Source organism: Xiphophorus couchianus, chromosome 15, assembly GCF_001444195.1.
Source record: "Xiphophorus couchianus chromosome 15, X_couchianus-1.0, whole genome shotgun sequence".
Classification (NCBI taxonomy): domain Eukaryota; kingdom Metazoa; phylum Chordata; class Actinopteri; order Cyprinodontiformes; family Poeciliidae; genus Xiphophorus; species Xiphophorus couchianus.
The window spans coordinates 17102654-17121174 of NC_040242.1; the positions used below are offsets into that span (position 1 = coordinate 17102654).

The following is an 18521-nucleotide window of genomic DNA, read 5'->3' on the forward strand; positions in this document are numbered from 1 at the left end:
GTGGAGGTGTTGCAATTAATCATATGGGGTCTAGTTATACGCAGATGTATGTTTATTGGTAGTCATAAATAGCATTTACCATTATGGCATAGGAGAAAGTACACCCTCTTTCAATTCTGGAGTTTTATCCATAAGAACATCATAAAACCAATTTGGTCTTTACCAAGTTTTAAAATCTCACCTCAAGTGTACATAAACATGCCATGGATTTTATTTTTTCCAAGCCAAAAGAACCTATGTGACGAAGTAAGTACATCCCTCCTAGAAGCCAGAAAAGTAAATGCAATGAACTGAATTCTAAACAAAAATGTACAGAAAAATTTGAGCCGATAAGCCGCAAAACCTTTGGAACAATGTCCTATGAAGAGATGGGACCAAAGTGCAAATGGTCAAACCTCCATTTGATTGAAATACCGGTGACGGACGTGAAGCGAGCTAGCAGAAACGAATGGCTGTGAACACTACTTGTAATATCTAGAAAAATACATCTTCAGTTCTCAACAATGAGAAATGGACTTAAGTCTGGCTTGAATTATGGGGTGTACTTAGTTTCACACGCACATACACATATCTTTGTATTTTGATTGACATTTTTACACTTGAGGTTAAATTGATATATTTTTGCAACAATAGCAAAGAGCACATTTATCTTATGTCCTTAAAAGTAAAACCATATGACTGGATTGTTGCTTTCTTTTGAACTGACCTTGCAGTTAAGAGAAATGGTGGAGTATTGCACCCTCTTGTGGTCAGATGTCTTACTGCCATCAACCAAGAAAATAGGTGGCTTTGTTTAAATGTGTTAGACATTCCTAATTTTTCTGGTATAACATTAACAGTTTTATAGTTGAGGTTAATCATCAAGCAGAAAAGTGAAATTTCAGACATTTTAGGAGTAAAAACTGGATCTTACACTTCTTTGGGGAGAAAATGACATAATATTGGCAGGGGACACATCTTGAATAGCTTAGAATTGCACTCTAGAACAATCGCTTTTTAGGGAGGAAGACTATAAAGACTGAATGAAATTTCCTCAAACAAAATTATAGAAGCTTTTTAAGGTAATCTGATTTTAAAGAAGCAATATTTAAATATACCATCTGACAGGGCAACTCTTTAGAAACCAAGTTTTTTTCTTACTATAAAAATATAATTTGCAGTGTGAACAATGGCTTTCTGTGGCATTGAGGTCACATGTTTGAAAGTCAAAGAGAAACACTACTACGAGAGTCTGTACAGGTGTGTCAGGAGCTACTACACAGAGGCCTCTGCAGTCGTTGCCGGGCTTTGGCTGGGGGCTGGACTGGATGGACAGGAATTCTCTGGACTTCCAGGAGTCCGGAGGGTAGATTTCCTCTTCCCATTCCTCACCGTCAGTTCATCTTTGGGCTTAAATGTCAGAGGCACGAAGCCATCAGCGTCTGCCACAAGTACGATCCACAACGGTCCTGGAAAAGAAATATACAAGACTGTTAGCATTCCATGCTGTAGTTGAAAAGAGCAATAACCGTCCATTTCCCATTTTAGAGAAGCCCCCATTTAGCTTTTTATATTTCAGTTGTTGCTTCAACAGCAGAAAGTAGCAAAAACATCTGCCAATTAGCTGAAGCTGTTAAATAACTCCAATATAGTTGACTTTGATTTCTTTAGTCACAAAGACCCTCGAAAAGGTGCTAAAAAGTGCCTGAAATGATACGGGCCATCAGTTCTCTTAGAATCCGCAATAGAGCAGAAGCCTCACAGATTCAGTCTTCTTAAAAGTGGCAATGTCAGTCATTTGTTCACTGATTTGAAGGAGCATCTCAACAGTTAATAGTTGGTAAGACAAGATAGATGTGATTTTAGGCAACGGTCCTCTGCAGAGTTATAAGCATACTTTGCTGTCTTTACAGTACAAACTGCAGTGCCTAGAACAAAAGAACAAACTAATTTTCATCAGCTCTTAAAATGTGCCATTTCTCTTTAGGCCAGTCCATGTGTTCTTTGGCAAACCTCTTCCCCACATCATTTTGTTTCTGGCAATGGTCATTTGTGGAGGTATCTTGGCCTAGCTATACTGCAAAACCAACTGTCCTTTGGGCAAATATGAACACTACCAGGTTGAGTTAACATGAGTTGGTTAATCAGAAGAAAATAACCAAACAAAAACAAAACACTTTGCCCATCAGGAATGATAAGCTGCTTTTGTTTTAAACCCTGTAATCTGATCTAGGCGTCTAATCACTTCCAATAATAGCTGAGGCATGTTAACAGGAGAACAATATCAGACTATGTTGTTGAGGTAACAATTAACTCTTTGAAAAGACATTCTTTATGGAGTAAACAATTTTTGTTGGCTGTAGCTAAAAGATGATGTGTAAAGAGAGTTGGCCCAGGTAGTAAAAGCACCCAACTGCTTCTGGTCAGAAGGAGGAAGCCCATTGAACGAGGTTCCCTGAACTGCACGCAGCGAGGGGCCTACCCGCGAAGACTAAGGAGTTTCCTCTTAGTGGTTTCCATTGATTAACTCTGTACTCTGTCACAACATCATTAATCTTATGTGCTATTAGACATAGAGGACTTCCAGGACCATTTTTGGTTCGACAGTAAAACAAAACGACAAGCATTACACCATTAGGTAATGGTAGTTCTATTCTTCTACACATACCGTACATCATCTCCACAGTGGTAAGGTTGAAAAGGTCTTGGATGGCACGCAGGCACAGCTTCCCATCACACAGAAGCACTGGCCTCCTCTCATCGATGAACACATTCTCCGATAACTGCTTCTGCATGTGCCAACACAAAGTGAAAGTCAGTACCAGCTCTTGCGTAAAAAGTCCATCATTGTCGAAATAAGGTTGTAGTTACTGCATAGGATAATGGGCAGACAAGATGTGCTTAATAAGGACAAAACAACTCCCTACAACATTACCTGGCATGTGACATTGACATACGGGGGATCAGTTACGTTGGGATAGACCGTTGGGGCCTTCTTGCCGTTCTGCGTATAATCTCTGATTTCTGTCAGGCATTGTTGTACGTCTGCGAAGCGTGTAAAAAGCCTTTCCATGTTGTGAACAAGCTGTTCCAGGGAGCGCTCTCTGGTCCGTCCAGTTGTTTTCTCAGGCATGGGTAGCGTCGGCGGCTCCGAGTGGAGCTTCTCCGATGGCTCGAAGCGAGAACTTGCCCGGCTGGAGTCTCTGCTGGCCTGGCCTCCTACTGCCAGGCTGGCCATCCGATTGACATGGTCCATGTCAAAGTTCTCGACCGTGATGGACGAGGTTCTGGACGAGGCTCTTTCTTGCCGCTCAGAGAAGTCTACGGAGGTGGTGACGGGGCTGGGTTCGTTGCTCCTGATCTCCTCGACCAGCCTGCGTCTGCTCCCTGGCGAACAAACTACCCTTCCAGGCAGAACCAAGTCTTTTATCCCTGGCCGCTCCCTGTCATCCTTTGACAAGTGCTCTGAGTGCCTCCTAATCCCTGCGCAGAAATTAGAAGAAGACTCATGGTTGAGAGCAGAGGGGGATGGTGCAATAGGTGTTTCTCCGTCGTATATTAGCTCTTTGGATATGAGGTGAAGAATATATTTGTCCGTGTTGGAAGACGGAAGGAAGGCAGGATCGGTAGTCTTCTGCCTGCCCACCATCAACAGCAGCACCTTGTCACTGAGGAAGCAGACACCTTTGGGTCTTTCGTTCTGCTGAAGAGAAATCTGCTGGATGTTGGGCATAGCAGATGGTGTGATACAATAAACGAGAACCATGTTGCAGGTATTGGAAGCAACTGCAACTGTGGAGGCACGAGAATCAAAAGCAACAATATCAGGGACCAAAATCCCTGGAATGCTGACTTTGCGGGTTGTAGTTACCTTTCGCTCGTATGTAACCAGAACGAGGTGTGAGCTGTCCTGCCCAGAACCTGTAAAAGTGTCTCTGCGGCGCAAGTGGATAAGGGGGCTGGGGTCCGAGCGACGGTGCTTCGCCAGGAGATGGGTAAGATCAAGGGGGCCCGAGCTGGGGATATACGATCTCTCTGACTCAAAAGACCTCCTCCTTGAATCCAGAATGCCATCATCGTCTGCCATGACTGCGTGCAAGCCCTGACCTTGCAGGGTCTCTGTATCTGTCGGCAGGTCAAAAGCTATCCCGGAGTTTAGTCCACATAATTTATCAAGCGGTAGCTCTGTAGCCACAGCTACCTGAGCTTCCCCGGTGGCCTCAATTGCACAGATGTAGCCCCCCACGTCAAACACAGGGCAAAAAGTGCATGCCACCAGGCTTTTCTGGATGTCATTCCAAATGAACGAATGCAGAGCGCTGCCAATAGCCACCACCAGGCGGGTGCCATCCTTAGTCCAACAAGCGCAATGAATGAGCCCACTGCCTTTGATGTCTGCTTTGATCCTCCTGTTGTCGACCCTGACAGAAAACAACACAGACGTGTCTCGCTTTGTCAGCAGAGCCAGCATGTCCAGTTTAGGATGCCAGACGCAGCCTTGAGAAAGCAAGGGAAAGGGCTCACTCATCTCGCAGGTTTGCGTGCACAGCAGCTTGTTCTGCTCAAGAGCACTGAGCTGAAGCTGCCACACCGTAACATGTTTCTTATGCTGGACAGCCAGAAGAGCAGGGGAGTCCGAGCAGCACAGTGGGCCCCAGAAGAGTCCGAAGACGTGCTCAAACTGCCCGATTACGTTGGTGTCTCCAAACTTCACCTCGCCATTGATGAAGTAGAGAGCCGTCAAGCAGACCTGCTTCCCATCGGTCCATGCAATCCCGTGCACAGGGTGGATGGCTTGGTGTAGAGTGTTGAGTCCACTCCTAAGCAGCTTTGCTTTACCAAGATCCATCTTGAAAGGAACAAAAAATCTTAGATGAAGGCAAAAATATATGTCTCAAAAAAGAAGCATTGATGACAGAGACCTAGCTGAGTTACTATTTGAACAAGGGTAGCTATTGCTACCTGTGCAAGTTAAGAACAGCAAAAGCCTTTCCTGTGTCTCCTCCCAAGTACACGCTTTAATCCCCTTCTGCCTGAGCTGAGGCTGTCGTGACGAACACCTACAGCTGCTTATGCCGGATGACCTTAACAACGTACAGTTAGGAGCCCAGGGTATTAACAACGTTGTGTTGAGTGGGTCACCGCACTGTCTTTTTTTAGATATGGTGAAAGTTGGTAGCAAGCCTTACAAAATAGATCTTAACCTCAAGTAATAAGGGAACAGATGTGAAATTACGCAAAGAAGCAAATATACATCTGGAATCTTAATCTGGTACCTTAAATAAAATATGGAGAAGATGAAGTAAATGAAACATTATTGTATCTTATAGAAGGTTTCTTTCAGTCACTGAGATTAAAAAAGATCTTCAGAATTTTAAGTGGGATCAATATGTTCAGATTATAATTTTCCCATGTAATTACTTTATGTACATATTTGGCATTCTAAAAATGTGAAATAAAAAGTATTGGTGCACAAAGATGTTTTGTAGATGTCTTTACATTTTTTACATTACTCAATTGCATATTTCTTTGGATTGGAGTCTGCTATTAATAAATGCTCAGTATTATCCTATGTTACAAATTTGTCCATCCTTACAGTATGTTATTTTCTTAGTTCCTGTTAATGTACAGTGTGTTATTCTTAGGTCTGTTTTTATATTTGTATTTTTGTTTAGATCTACATGCTTTGAGTTGACAGTTACTTTGCTACTGGTACACATGAATTTCTCTACCGAGGGACAATAAAGATTATTGCAATGACAAAGTTGTTGTTTTGAAGTTATGATAAGACTGACAATAAAAATTACAATATAATTTCTTTATAAATAACTTTTTTATATATCTTTGTCACCCCACTTACTTTATCTTAAAATCTTTTCTTAGACTAAAAATAGTCAACGTACTGCATTTACATTTTGAAAAAAACATGAGACCGAATGTTTTGAATGTACATCTCTACCAAGTACATAAACTAGAAATCTGCTATTCTGCCCTGGTCGCTTTATGCTATATGTATATTTGACAGAAACCAATGCAATATCCTCACATTTGGCTCTAGCATTTTGCTGAAGCTACCACGTTACTGGGGAAACCTACTTGAAGGTTGAATTTAATTTTAAAATAATCCACAAGCAAACAAATAAACGCTCCAAAAATAACTTAGATAAGCTGCCTTATTTGATGTCACCAGACGCAGTTGCAGGGAATTCTGTTGTCTTGCTTAAAAACAAGTCTGGCAAAAATACATTTAAGAATTGAGCATGATGTGATCTATGGGGTCACAAGCTATTTCTACAGCGAGTTCACACATTTTACAGACAAGTCTGGCAAGCAGCTTTAAGTTGTGAAATCAAATTACGAACGAGACGGCACAAACATGCAACTTTACTTAGCATACCTGAAAATGCAACAGCCGTCTCAGACGAAAAACGTGACAAAAGCATAGAAACACAATTTCTTCACATTGTTACCGGCTGAAATGTGTCTACAACGTTGCTCTCGTGCTCGTGAATGACTCGGAAACAAAACTAAGCGTACTAGGGTAAGTGCATTATGGGATATGTAGTTTGTTGACCAATAATATCTGTTTTGCCTTTTTGAATGCTTTATAACCCGTTACTTTCATTGGCTGTAAAATAAGATAAATACTTAATCTCATTTTTTTAAAAAACAAAACAAAACAAAAAAAAAAACACACACACACAACCAGGCAAAAAATAAAAAATAAACAAAACAGACCAACGAACAACAAGAACTAGCATCTCCTCGATGAGGCGCAAGAACGTGACGTAGTTGTAGTTCTCGACTGTGTCTCGCGACAGAATATCGGGCTCTCTCTGTAACGGCTGGTCAGGCTGCGGGGCTCGATGGTAGTCCGCTGAATACATGATTTCAATCGATTAAGCCCGACTTGTGGCCGCAAAAGAGGGCAACGCCGGCCGTTGAAAGGGCTTTTTAGGTTTTATGTTCCTTAGTTAGCCTTCAAAGTAGCACAACCATGGGCGTAGAAGTCGAGACCATATCTCCCGGTGATGGTAAGTAAATGTAGCCGCCTTGGGTTGCCTTCGATGCGGGGTGGGAAGTGGTGCTGTTGCTGACTCCCTGGAATGTCGTGGTGCTCGTGAATAACGTTGCCGTTCCAAAAGTACAATTTTCATAAATGAATATTACGAGTCGGCGTGGTTAGTTAAAAACCCGTTTGAGCTATAATTAGAGTTGTGTGATAACGCTCAATCTTGAAGGGGCTCATCCTCACTGAAAGGCTTGCATGGCATCTTCCCAGAACGCTCCATACTCACTATGAAACGTGCTAGTCCTACCAATTGGACATAACGGGACTCCATAAATTATTGTTTTGCGTGGCATCAGAAATGTGTTACCATAACTTCGCACAAAAACTGAAGTAAGGAAGCTGAACCTGCGTCCTAACTCTCATTGTCAAAAGTAAGCAGATTATATTTATACGCGGAGCAAAATGCATGCAGGCTACTGTTGCCACAAGGGAGTGACAGATACGACTGAAGTTAGTCTACAGGCTAGAAGGCAGGGAGCAGAGGTTTAGCTCCTGGATATTTTGGAACTTAAACTTGAAACAATCAAGGGATGAGTTTTTCCCTCCCACAAATATACAGTGTCAATAAAAACACAACTGTGTTAATGGAATATGCATGAAATGGAAAGTGTTTTAGACAGTGCACCCAAGCCTTCATGGAGCTTGCTTGGATTTTAACACTCACTATGACCCGTTTGGGTTCTGTGCACATTCACCACTTGCATGATTGATAAAGAGCTTCGATAATCAAATCTATTTAAGATGCACTGAACAGGTTAACAATTTCTGCTTCTTTTTTTTTTTTTTTTTTACTCTGACCAATTCAGTTTTTCTCCATTTTTCCCCTTTTCTACAGCTTGTTTATCAAAAAATGAAACAAAAATTTTCTTTTATGGAAAAAAAAAATGGTGGCCAGTCTGCATTTAATGAAGGTAATATTGACAGATTCGGATATTTGGCCGACTGATTCGTGCATCTCTAAGATCTGGTCCCTCCGGTCTGTACTGGTCCTTTTAACAACCCATTTCCATGTTTTTGTAAAAAAAAAAATTTTTTAATCCATTCCAGATTCTACCATGCAGCTCAAACATTTTACTACACAATAGGAAAATAAACCAATTTGCGGTGCGGAATACATGAAACAACATAAAACAGCAACAACAACAAAAAATAAACTGCATATTAAAAAAAAAAATAGATACCGTTTCATAACTAATGAATCACTTAGAATAATTACAAGATAAGCCTCTCCTTCTCAGAAGTGTGTGAGCATACACTAATATTTGTTTTCTTTCTTTTCTTAACAGGGCGAACATTTCCAAAGAAAGGCCAAACATGTGTTGTTCATTACATAGGTAATTGTTTTTTTTTGTTTTTTTTCATATCCTGACTCTCTTGAAACTCTGCATCCTTCCTTTGTCCTTGCTGCTGAAAGAGGAAATCTGCCCGTTTTGGACGTGATCTGCTCTGCTCATGTTACAAGTCGCTCGCTCGCACAATTCCCACATTCTTCAGGCCGGTGCACCTGCGTGTTGGTTTGAGTTTCATAAGCTCTGCGGGGCTGCGCCTCCTCTGTCAGGCACCATTAGTTTGCTTTGGTTCTGAAAGAGAAGTCAGATGTTTTCCTCTGCTAGACTCTGTTTCGGCTTGTCACTCACACACACACACACGCACGTCCACGTGCACACACACACATATGTATGTCTGCTTTCGTTTTCCTGTTTGTCAGAAGGCCTTGTTTTAAGGTGGGCCAGTAAGACATGGAGACGTTTGGGGAAATAAATTTGGGCTGTTCTGTGCCTCGGGCTTGGCTGTCCAGACAACTAGGTCAGACAGAAAGTAAACAGAACCTAGTTCACATGTCATCTGTCGGCATCACGTGTTTTCTTTTATGTGCATATAGAACCAGACTCACACTGGCACGTTTTCTACTGTACACCGATTTAGTATCGGTATTTTTGTGGCATTGCCTCTGGGTTTTTCTTCTTTGCCATTGCAGTAATTTGAATGTTTATTTGGCCCAGAGTTCAGCTGTATTTAACTAATGTGTGAGTCATTTTCAGCTGAATAAAATTCAAAGATGTTCCGATGAGTAAATATTTATGAGTTAAACTTATAAACTGCTAAATATCTAAAACACTAGTGGCCCCAATGATCTCTTTCTCTTTAGTGCTTTGGTGCTAAGATAATTTTCAGTTTTCTTCTTTGTTTAAATAAAGAAAACTGTCAACCAATCAGGTTTTAGTGAAAGCGAGGCATTTTTGTGAAATATACAGTTTTGAAACTTAATTTGGAAGAAAAGAAATATACAGCTGGGCATCATCTGAATAATAGTGATATGAGATGTCTTTACAAAGTAGTATGGGACCAATAGGATGAGAGCAAAAGCAACAGGGGTCCCAAAGCGGAACCTTGTGGAACGTCTGGAGAATGAGACCTTGCAACCAGTGATGTACAAATAGAACAATTTTTGCCAAATACCAGTTTTTTAGTGACTTCTGAGACCAATTGTTATTTTTTATTCTTTAATATTTGGTTTATATTTTAACAAAGTAGATGTCTGGGTACTAATAATCCTTGTCTTGTGTGAGAAAACTGGTTTCTGTGTCCCTTTAACGGAGTCTGCTAACAGCTTGGATGAACAACAGCTTAGACAAAGGCTTCAGATTTTTTTAGGATGATCTCGGTTGGGAGTCTGCTGGCTTAGGCTGGCCATTTGGGGACAGCGATTATGCACAACATGCAGTGCAAAGCAAGTGTCTCAATTTTTTTTCTTTTCTTTTTTTTAAACACAAAACTAACCATTTTGCTCTTATTTCTTAATATTTTCCAATACGTCTTTTCAAATCAGTTATTCTTGGGCTCCTGTACTGTCTTATTGAACGTAAGGTGACGTTTTCCCCTCCATCTTTAATTTTCTTTGCCATTCCACCGGCTGGATTTGCCTATAAGCTGCTGGTATTTTGGAGGCAAGGCCTTACAAAGTACAGAGTTAAGCCAAAACAAGTCTGAACAAAAGGCTAAAAAAATCTTGTTATATGAGCATGGGAAAATGTATTTGCACAGATTAGATGGAAAATGTTTCTCTTGATATGAAAAATAAAAACTATACATCGTGGGAAACCACTAAAGACACTCCAGTTTTTGCAGAAATATCATATACAGTTGTTTTATTTTAAAGCAGTTAGAATCTCACACAAAGAAGGATCTTGGAAGAGTTTGTTAATTTAACTCTCTTAATTCACAATCTGAGAGTGTTAGCATTTCCTCAACCCTGCCCTGATTCTATTTGACCAGAATTGGAGACACAACCTCAAACAGTAAGGAGAGATAGTTCTCCAAACAGACTAGGTTCTAGATTAAGAACCTAGTCTGCTCTGTTTTCCAGCATTTAGCAATACACAACTTCTCTGTTGCTCTTCAAAACCACTATCTCTTTTTTTTTTATTTCTCGTCTTTTCACCCGGGGGATCTTAGACGTGCAGACACTCGCATGCCAGAGCGGACAGACACAAAGATTTGCAGCGGTGACCTCTCTCTGACTCCCGGTGAGAGTTGCGATCGCCCAAATTAGCAGAGAGGTCACTGCCAACTCGGCAGATACCAGCTCTGGCACTCAAACCTGCAGAATACAGTGCTTTTCCAAAGTATTCATGCCTCCTATTCTACGCATTTTGTCTTGCTCCAAGTGCAGATTTAAGGGGAATTTTATGTGATGGCCCAACATAAAACAGCACATTATTAGTAAGTGGAAATTTATTCAAAGCGATGTACATAGGAAAAGCTAAACAGACTGTTCTGCCATCATGAATCATCTTTTTTGTATAACTTTACCCATTCCTCTTGGGAAAATATCTCATTCTTTGTTTAGATTCTTCTATCTATCCACTCTGGCTGACTGCCATATTCCTGCTGAAAAACGGTTTCCCCACACCATGATGATGCCATGGTATCACCACCATATTTGAAATAAATTCACATTCAATTCAAAAATACTTTTATTTATCCTAAAGGGATGCTAAATGTTATGACTAATTTCTACCAAGTACCTTCAAAGAGTCATCGTGATTGTGTATATGCTGTGGCCAGGAAGGATGTCCTGTAGCAGTCAGTCTCGCAGCAAATCTGAAGAAATTTGCTGCAATCATTAGACTGTTGGTGTTTGACGGTCTAATGATTGCCATGACATGCAAACAGCCAAATATCCGTAGAAAAGAGACAATATTCCACGATAACATGTCCTGGATGACACTGTCAGTTGTTGGTAAGCACTGCTAATCCACCTCATTTGCTTTTGCCGCTTCTCTCTAAATCTCTCTCGTAATCTTGTCTTAATGGTGGGGATCATGGTGTTTACATAGTTAATGATTAGTGCTGTCCTTACTTGGCCGGTTAGTTTAGGTTGATGGCCGTGTTTTGGAAGATTTCCAGTTGTGCCAAAACCTGTTTCAAAATGATGAAGTGTAAACGGTTCAATCCAATGTTCAGGACTTGGGATATTAGCATTAAAAAAATCGCAAGGGGACTTTTTACAAATACTGTTATTTACATTAAGTGTAGAACCTGTTTGATTTTCCCGCTTCATATTCATGCATTACGTAGTATTGGGATCATCACAGATAATCCTATTGAAAGATATCGTTTGTAATCGTAAATTCAAGAGGTTTGAATACTTTGTCAAGGCACTGCGGGTCCCTCTCATTCACTCACACCCCTGTTTCTGTCATCAAGCCCAAATGTCCATGTGCTCACGGAGTGGCAGCTCTAACAGCTGCAGTCCTGCTGTCTCAAGCTTGTTTCTAAGCATATCAGACTGTCGCCAAAGGAGGAAAACGTAGGCTGATATGGTATCAGCCAGCATGAAGAAAGGAAAATGAGTCCGAGATAAATGGAGTGATTGGCGGCACCAGGTTTCTGTGACAAACAATGCTCTTATTTTTTTTTTTACTTAAATAAAACTACCAGTGGGGAAAGCCTAATTTGGGTTGTTCTATAACAAGTTCAGGTTCTAGACTTTGACACCTGAGAACAGCAAAGCTGAGGCTTGACAGCTTAAGGTGCGCCTGAAGAGCAGGCTGAAAGTCACGAGCTGCCAAACTACTTCCAGGGAGGAAATGTTGTTTGAGTGTCTGTGGATGTTTTCACTGCCAACAGTGTGGAGTTTATGCAAGTGAGGGGGGAAAAAAACAGCTTGAGACTCAGATGAACATCATCTCCTGTTGAGTGGTTGACTGTTTGACAGGCTTTTTTCACAGCTCGTATTCTGATTGTGAACATAATACCCTCTACACAGCTTACACCTGGCAGATGCCATGAGGAAAAATAAGTTATAGCACACTTGTATTCATTAACCAAACCTTGTTTGTTCATGAAAAAGATGCAACCAAGACTATAGTAATAAATTGATTCTAAATACTCCTTCTCAAAGTTACTCCATTATTAGAAGAGAAATGTGCAAGACTTGACTTGGTCATTAAGACGTGTGACCATGCAGCACTGACGCGGGTCTGGTCGGCAGATAGCTTTACACACGTCTCAGTTCATCCGCCCAGGGGGCTGCTCTACTGGCAGCTTTTCTAGACGAGGGGCAACACAGGATACAGTAAACGGAGTAAAAATAACCCCACCCCTGTGTGGTATGGCGTCTCGCCAGCCTACAACCAAGTGAAACCCTCTCTGACGGGGAGAGAGAGCCTGGGAGCCGAGCGCAGGAAGGGATAGGCTGAGCTTTATTTTTGCAGACCTCGCCCAGGCTTAGCTATACAAAAACTGATAACAGCAGTGACACTCTGTGGGTCTTGGGTGGTCAGCAATATGGATTCTGGGTCAGTGCTTTGTTTGTGCACAGTGTAAATATTGAGAATAATTCTGTTAAGTTCTTATTCCCTTTTTTTCTTTTTTACTTTTGACAAAAGTTTTATATGCACCGTCTTTTCATTGGACATTTCACCTTGCGTTAAATCCACTTCGATATGCCTACAGTAAAAAAATAAGTAGGTTATATACTGTATCTGTTTATACATATATATATATTCCGGATCTTCTTTACGTCATCCACAACCCCATCCAATCACAAAAGTCAACTGTAATTCATCATCCCTCCATAGCCTCCCTTCATGTGGACAGTGTTTTAATTTGAATTGAGCCCCACTGAACTCACTAAACTGAACCGACTTTATGCGCTTCTTGCCAAACGTTGTTGTCCGGCTACTCGAATGACCTGCAGCAGGTGGCATTTGCTTTGGTGTGTGTGCGAACCTGTTGACTCCACGATTGGAAAGGGCTGTGGCCATTGATATATGGACTATGGAGGCTTCTCTGAAACTGTAGACTCGCTAATTTTAGGGGAAGCGAAAGAGGAGAAGCAGTACAGTATCAACATTCACATGACTAGATGGGCAAGACACCATGACTACATTTTGGTTGACACCAACTTTAAATGCCAAACATTCACACTTATTGGAAAGAATTATGACAGGCGGCTAAATTAGGGACTACCGCAGAGCCACTTGATAAGCAGGGGGTTAGGATTTTTTTTTCTTTTTCTGGTGCTTTCATTCCATGTGAAGTGCCAAAACCACTGAGTTTGTTTTATGTTATTGGTTCAAATATGGACAAAGTCCTAAATTATTAAATGTTAGCTTGTGGTAACAAACATCTAGGTCACCTTCACACCGCACCACAACATTAAAACTCAAAATTTTGATGGTGTCTGCAGGATACTGTAGGGTGCATCAGAAACCGGTGGAGTGAGAGGGTTTCCAGACTGGCTTTGACCAGGCACTGGAAATTATCCATAGTCAAATGTTGATGGTTCATTTCGGTGGTGTCAGAATATTTGGATCCTGGATGCAGTTGGAGTTTGTCCTCGAAATCTCCATGCATTCCCGGGTATAAGTTGTCAGAGAATATGAAGTCTGACAGGGTTTTACTGACCTCATGCCAAGTCTACAAGATCTTCACACCCACCCTAGGCTAGCAGCCCTCCAAATAATAACATGTTTGGAAGCTAGCTGCTTCTCCTCAGCTAAAATGAATGATTCACACACTGATTGTGGCAAGCTACTTGATAGTAGCCGCCACTGCCCTGGGGCGATCTCACAGAAGTGAGGCCGCCTTACACTGGCACCACTGGACCATCTGATCACCAGCAGGCGAGGTGGGTGAAGTGTCTTGCACAAGGACACAACGACAAGAGGTGGGTGGAGCGGGGATCAAATTGGCAACCCACCGATTGCGGGACAAACTTCTATCAAACGTTTACCACACCACCATTGCCAAAATTGTCCTAATCTGTTAGATTTTTCCAAAAGCACTAAAGTTTTACTTGGAGTCACATTTTGCATATTGTGACTCCAATGTACAGTATGTAATTCCTTCTCTGTGCACTTTCCAACTTAGGCGACACACTCAGCTGTGCAACAAACTTTGTACAGAAGACTCCTTCTCCACACCGTTTTGTACTAAAAATGTTGAAGGAACACATTCCTCCGTCACAATAAGGCTGAATGTGATGGTATAGGTGCAAAAACCTCCTATATAAGTGAGAGATCAATAAGAAATTTAGCAGCTAGCGAAGAAAGATCCTCGTGCGGATGTGAAATTTGCTCAGTAGACAAACTCAGGCAGCCTTCATCAATGATTCATCTTTGTTGATACTAAAATACCTTTTCACACCTGGTACTAGAGGCATCTTCTGTAGATCAGTACAAAGTACATGCCTTTAAGGTAGACTCTCATTCGCAAACCTTCTAAAGTTGCTATTTACACCCGGCTCACTTCCAAGTTGTGGAGACAAACCGATCCTTAGAGCAGGGTTTGCTTACAGGTACAGATCGTTTGTGCAGGAACAATAACAAACTGTTTTTAAGGGTGTGATTGTTTTGCTGGCTCGGCTTTTAATTGCATCTCTGAAGTTATTAAAGCTCGCTACGAAGGAAGAGCAGTGTTTTTTGGCCCCAATCTTATTATCAAGCCTGAATGTTTGGTCCGTTTCTGAAGGAGCAGAGTCCTGTACCGCCGTGCCTTTTGTAATCCTTTTCTCCCTGTGGTCTACATACAGTACATGCAAGTGACGGCCTAGTTAACTTTTAAAAATAATCCACTAAACTAGGCCAATGACTTCAGATTCTCACTGCTTTTTTTTCATCGCAGTCAAGAAAGGAAACCACACCAGCCTAAAAATTGTTTGCAGACCATGTCGGAAGCATGTTTGTTTATTTGAACCAACACCCTTGTCTTGTGTGATTGCCTTATCTCAAAGTGTTTGGATTTATTGTGTCTTTGGCAGGTATGTTGCAGAACGGGAAAAAGTTTGACTCCTCTCGAGACAGGAACAAACCTTTTAAGTTCAAGATTGGAAGGATGGAGGTTATAAAAGGCTGGGAGGAAGGAGTAGCACAGGTAAGAAAGCAATGTGCTATCAGATGTTAGCATTGTTGGATTGCAGCAACAATGTCCTGGGTTAGAATCCTGGCCTGGGCTCTTTGTGTTTTGAGTTTGCCTGTTCTCTCTTTGAATGTGTGGGTTGTCTACAGGTAGTCCAGCTTTATCCAATGGTCCAAAAACATAACTGTAAAGGGAACTGGCCTCTCTGAATGCTTGTTTGTCCCATTTGTCTCTGTGATGGACTGGTGTGTAGCCTACGTTACATCAAATGACTGCTAGAGAAACACCCCTGCCCCCCAACAGGTATAGAAGGTGGATGATTCAATTAGTTTGTGGTACATCCACTGGAACTTGCCCTGGAGGATTGTCGGCACATTTCTCAATTCTTTCAGAGATTCACCACTGAAGTGCCATGAAACTATCATACATAAATGTATTATAGATCCAAAACTCGTTTTTTTCTACTCAATGTAGAATAATTCAGTCCATATTCTGAAATGGGGCTGGTCTAACTGGTCTAACTTGGTCTAGATGCCAAAAAGGTAATGAAAAGCCTTTTAGCAGTGGTTGCACACTAATGTGGTGCTTTCACTGGAACCTCCTCATGCATAAAATTTTTATTTTGAATTGAAGATTACATTAACAGAAAATCAAAACAATTATTATTTTTTAGTTCCATCTGACATCCAGGTTTAGGTAAGTTAGTGTAGGTAGGCAAAGCTCGGTTTTACTCTAGGTTGCTCTGTTTCAGCTGTGTATAACCTGGTGTCAGTATTTCACTGAAGTTCAAAATTATTTGTTTTGTTTGTTCCTGTGTTAATTTTGCTAGATTTGAAAACTAACTTAAAGGAAGTCTATGTTAAAATTTCTTGTAAAATTAGAGATCTCATTATACTTAAGCTTAAGTTTCACTTGCTTGTATGTTTTCTCTTAAATCCTAGGACAAAAAACCTCATTCATGTAAAGAGATATCAGGCAAACTTTATTTTGCATGTAACATTTCCTAATAAGAAAATTAATAGAAATTACTCTGTTTTTTTTACTTCTTTTGTATTTTAAATTTGTTTTGTGGAGAAGTAAATCCAGATGTGTTTGTCTTCTTTCCCGCGTCTCAGATGAGCCTCGGCCAGAGGGCGAAACTCACCTGCACACCAGACATGGCTTACGGAGCGACAGGCCACCCCGGCGTCATCCCGCCAAACGCCACGCTTATTTTTGACGTGGAGCTGCTCAAGCTGGAGTGACGGCCGCTTTACGACACAGGGGTCGAAGGTCGACTGGAGGTTGGGGGTGGGGAGCCGCATTCGCCACGACCTGTTCTTACAGGAGACCATACCTGCTTGCTGCCTGCCATGACCTCCCGCCTGCTTCTCCTCTTTGTTTTGATTTATACATCTTCTTCTTTTCAGTATTTAAATGTAACTTCTGCTGCTTCACTGGCATCTCGTCATTATAGATTCTGTTCAGAGATATCCATGTCCTGCTCTACTTTTACTCTTATGTTTTAGATTCGTGCTTTTTAAAAAAAAAAAAAGTTTCCATCTAATGTTAGTTCTGTCTGAACAATATTTCAGCGGATAAAAATCCACAAACTATTGTAATCTAAACTGCCTTACAGTTCACACAACAGAGGACGGGTACACATGTTCAAGATCCCACATTTCTGCTCCGTACAATCCTGGGCATTATATACCACTGTCTGCATAGACACTTTGATAAAGGCTTGTCCTGCTGAGTCCTCTGAATGATGTTGCTGTTCAGTTTGTTTTATAACCTATCTGTACATTTAATGCAAGTGTACCCTAACAGGTGCAACCCAATGCTGTACAGTGTTGTCGAAGAGCCATTACCGCTGCAACAGTTTCCTGACAAAGTCCTGAATAAAATTTGGCATGTACTGTATTGAGAGCTCTATGTCCTGTTTGTAATTGTTTATACAATCAAATCAAAAGAGTTATCAGCGAACTGTTTTACTATATTCACACCAGAAAAGCACAATCTGGTGAATCTTGAGTAATCCAAGTTTATTAGAATACTGCAGTTCAAACTCTGATCAAGATCTGGAAATTTGGGGCTAGATTATTTTTGAAAACTGCATATTTACTCAAATTTAAAATAAATCTACTAAAATATTACTAAAAAGTATTAAATTTATGTAAAATAAGAACACTAGCATTTGTCTGAGATGAAGACCCACAAATCTTGCCCATTGTGACATCCTGTATTACTGAATAGATGTACTCATTCCAGTATTTAAAGAAAGAGAATTTTCAGTACATTAAACAAGCTGAAAGTTTCTTCCAAGTAAAAAAAGGAAAGATTAACCAATAAACATCCCAACAAGATGGAACTGGAATAATTTAAAAGCTACCAAATAAATGTGTAACATAAAATCTGTGAAATAATTACATTTTTCTTTTTTTGAGATTGCAAATAATCTTATTTTAAAGTGGTTTTTCTTTTGCAGTTTTTCACCGATCTTCTGTCATGTGAAAAGCAAGACATGCTTGCTGTTACGTAGGGTGGCCACAGGTAGGCAGTGTACAGAAACCTTAAAGATACTTTTAACAGGCTGAACAGAAGTACAACGTTACATGTTAAACTTAAAAAAATAATCAACACAAAAGTTTGATATTCGTAACTTAAAAATGAAATTAAAGCTTGTATTCTAATCTTCAAGATAGGAGAGAAAAAGATTTGCAAATCTCTAGAAAATGTCATAGAAAATAATTTCTCATAATTCAATAATACGTCTTATTGAATTCCAATTAGTTTGTGATTTTTATGAATAAAAAAGACTTGATGGAGGGGGCGGCAACGAATTCACGAGTTAGAGATGGGAAACTTAATGAAGGATTGTATTTTTATAACACATCAAAAAAAAAAACACAGTTGAAACGTAACTGTCTTTATAATTTGTAGTTATTTTCTCTGTTTTGTACTCCAGAAACTATTATAGGTTGGACCTGCTACAATGCCATATATTCATTTAATAAAATAAATTCAAGCCACACCCGATTGCTATTATGGCGCAATAATCTTGATTAATTTACTGTTAAATAAAGTGCACACTAAACTCTAAAACTCAATAAGCTCTGTTTTA

The 18521-nt window shown here is 40.5% G+C and overlaps 2 protein-coding genes across 3 annotated transcripts; one reads left to right on the forward strand and one right to left on the reverse strand.

Moving 5' to 3' along the window:
• Window positions 1–34: 34 nt before the first annotated feature.
• Window positions 35–6519, reverse strand: wdcp (WD repeat and coiled coil containing). The gene is made up of 4 exons (XM_028040110.1): window positions 6377–6519; window positions 2915–4828; window positions 2648–2768; window positions 35–1448 (listed from the first exon to the last, which is right to left on the reverse strand). The coding sequence occupies exons 2-4, from the start codon at window positions 4826–4828 to the stop codon at window positions 1255–1257; spliced, it is 2229 nt and encodes a 742-aa protein (XP_027895911.1). The 5' UTR covers window positions 6377–6519; the 3' UTR covers window positions 35–1254.
• Window positions 6520–6737: 218 nt separating this feature from the next.
• Window positions 6738–17320, forward strand: fkbp1b (FKBP prolyl isomerase 1B). Of its 2 annotated transcripts, XM_028039947.1 has the most exons (4): window positions 6741–7013; window positions 8338–8385; window positions 15321–15433; window positions 16534–17320. In XM_028039947.1, the coding sequence occupies exons 1-4, from the start codon at window positions 6977–6979 to the stop codon at window positions 16660–16662; spliced, it is 327 nt and encodes a 108-aa protein (XP_027895748.1). In that variant the 5' UTR covers window positions 6741–6976; the 3' UTR covers window positions 16663–17320. The 2 variants fall into 2 exon arrangements, with proteins under 2 accessions (XP_027895749.1, XP_027895748.1); XM_028039948.1 differs by lacking the exon at window positions 8338–8385 and having other exon boundaries at window positions 6738–7013.
• The last annotated feature ends 1201 nt before the right edge of the window (window positions 17321–18521 follow it).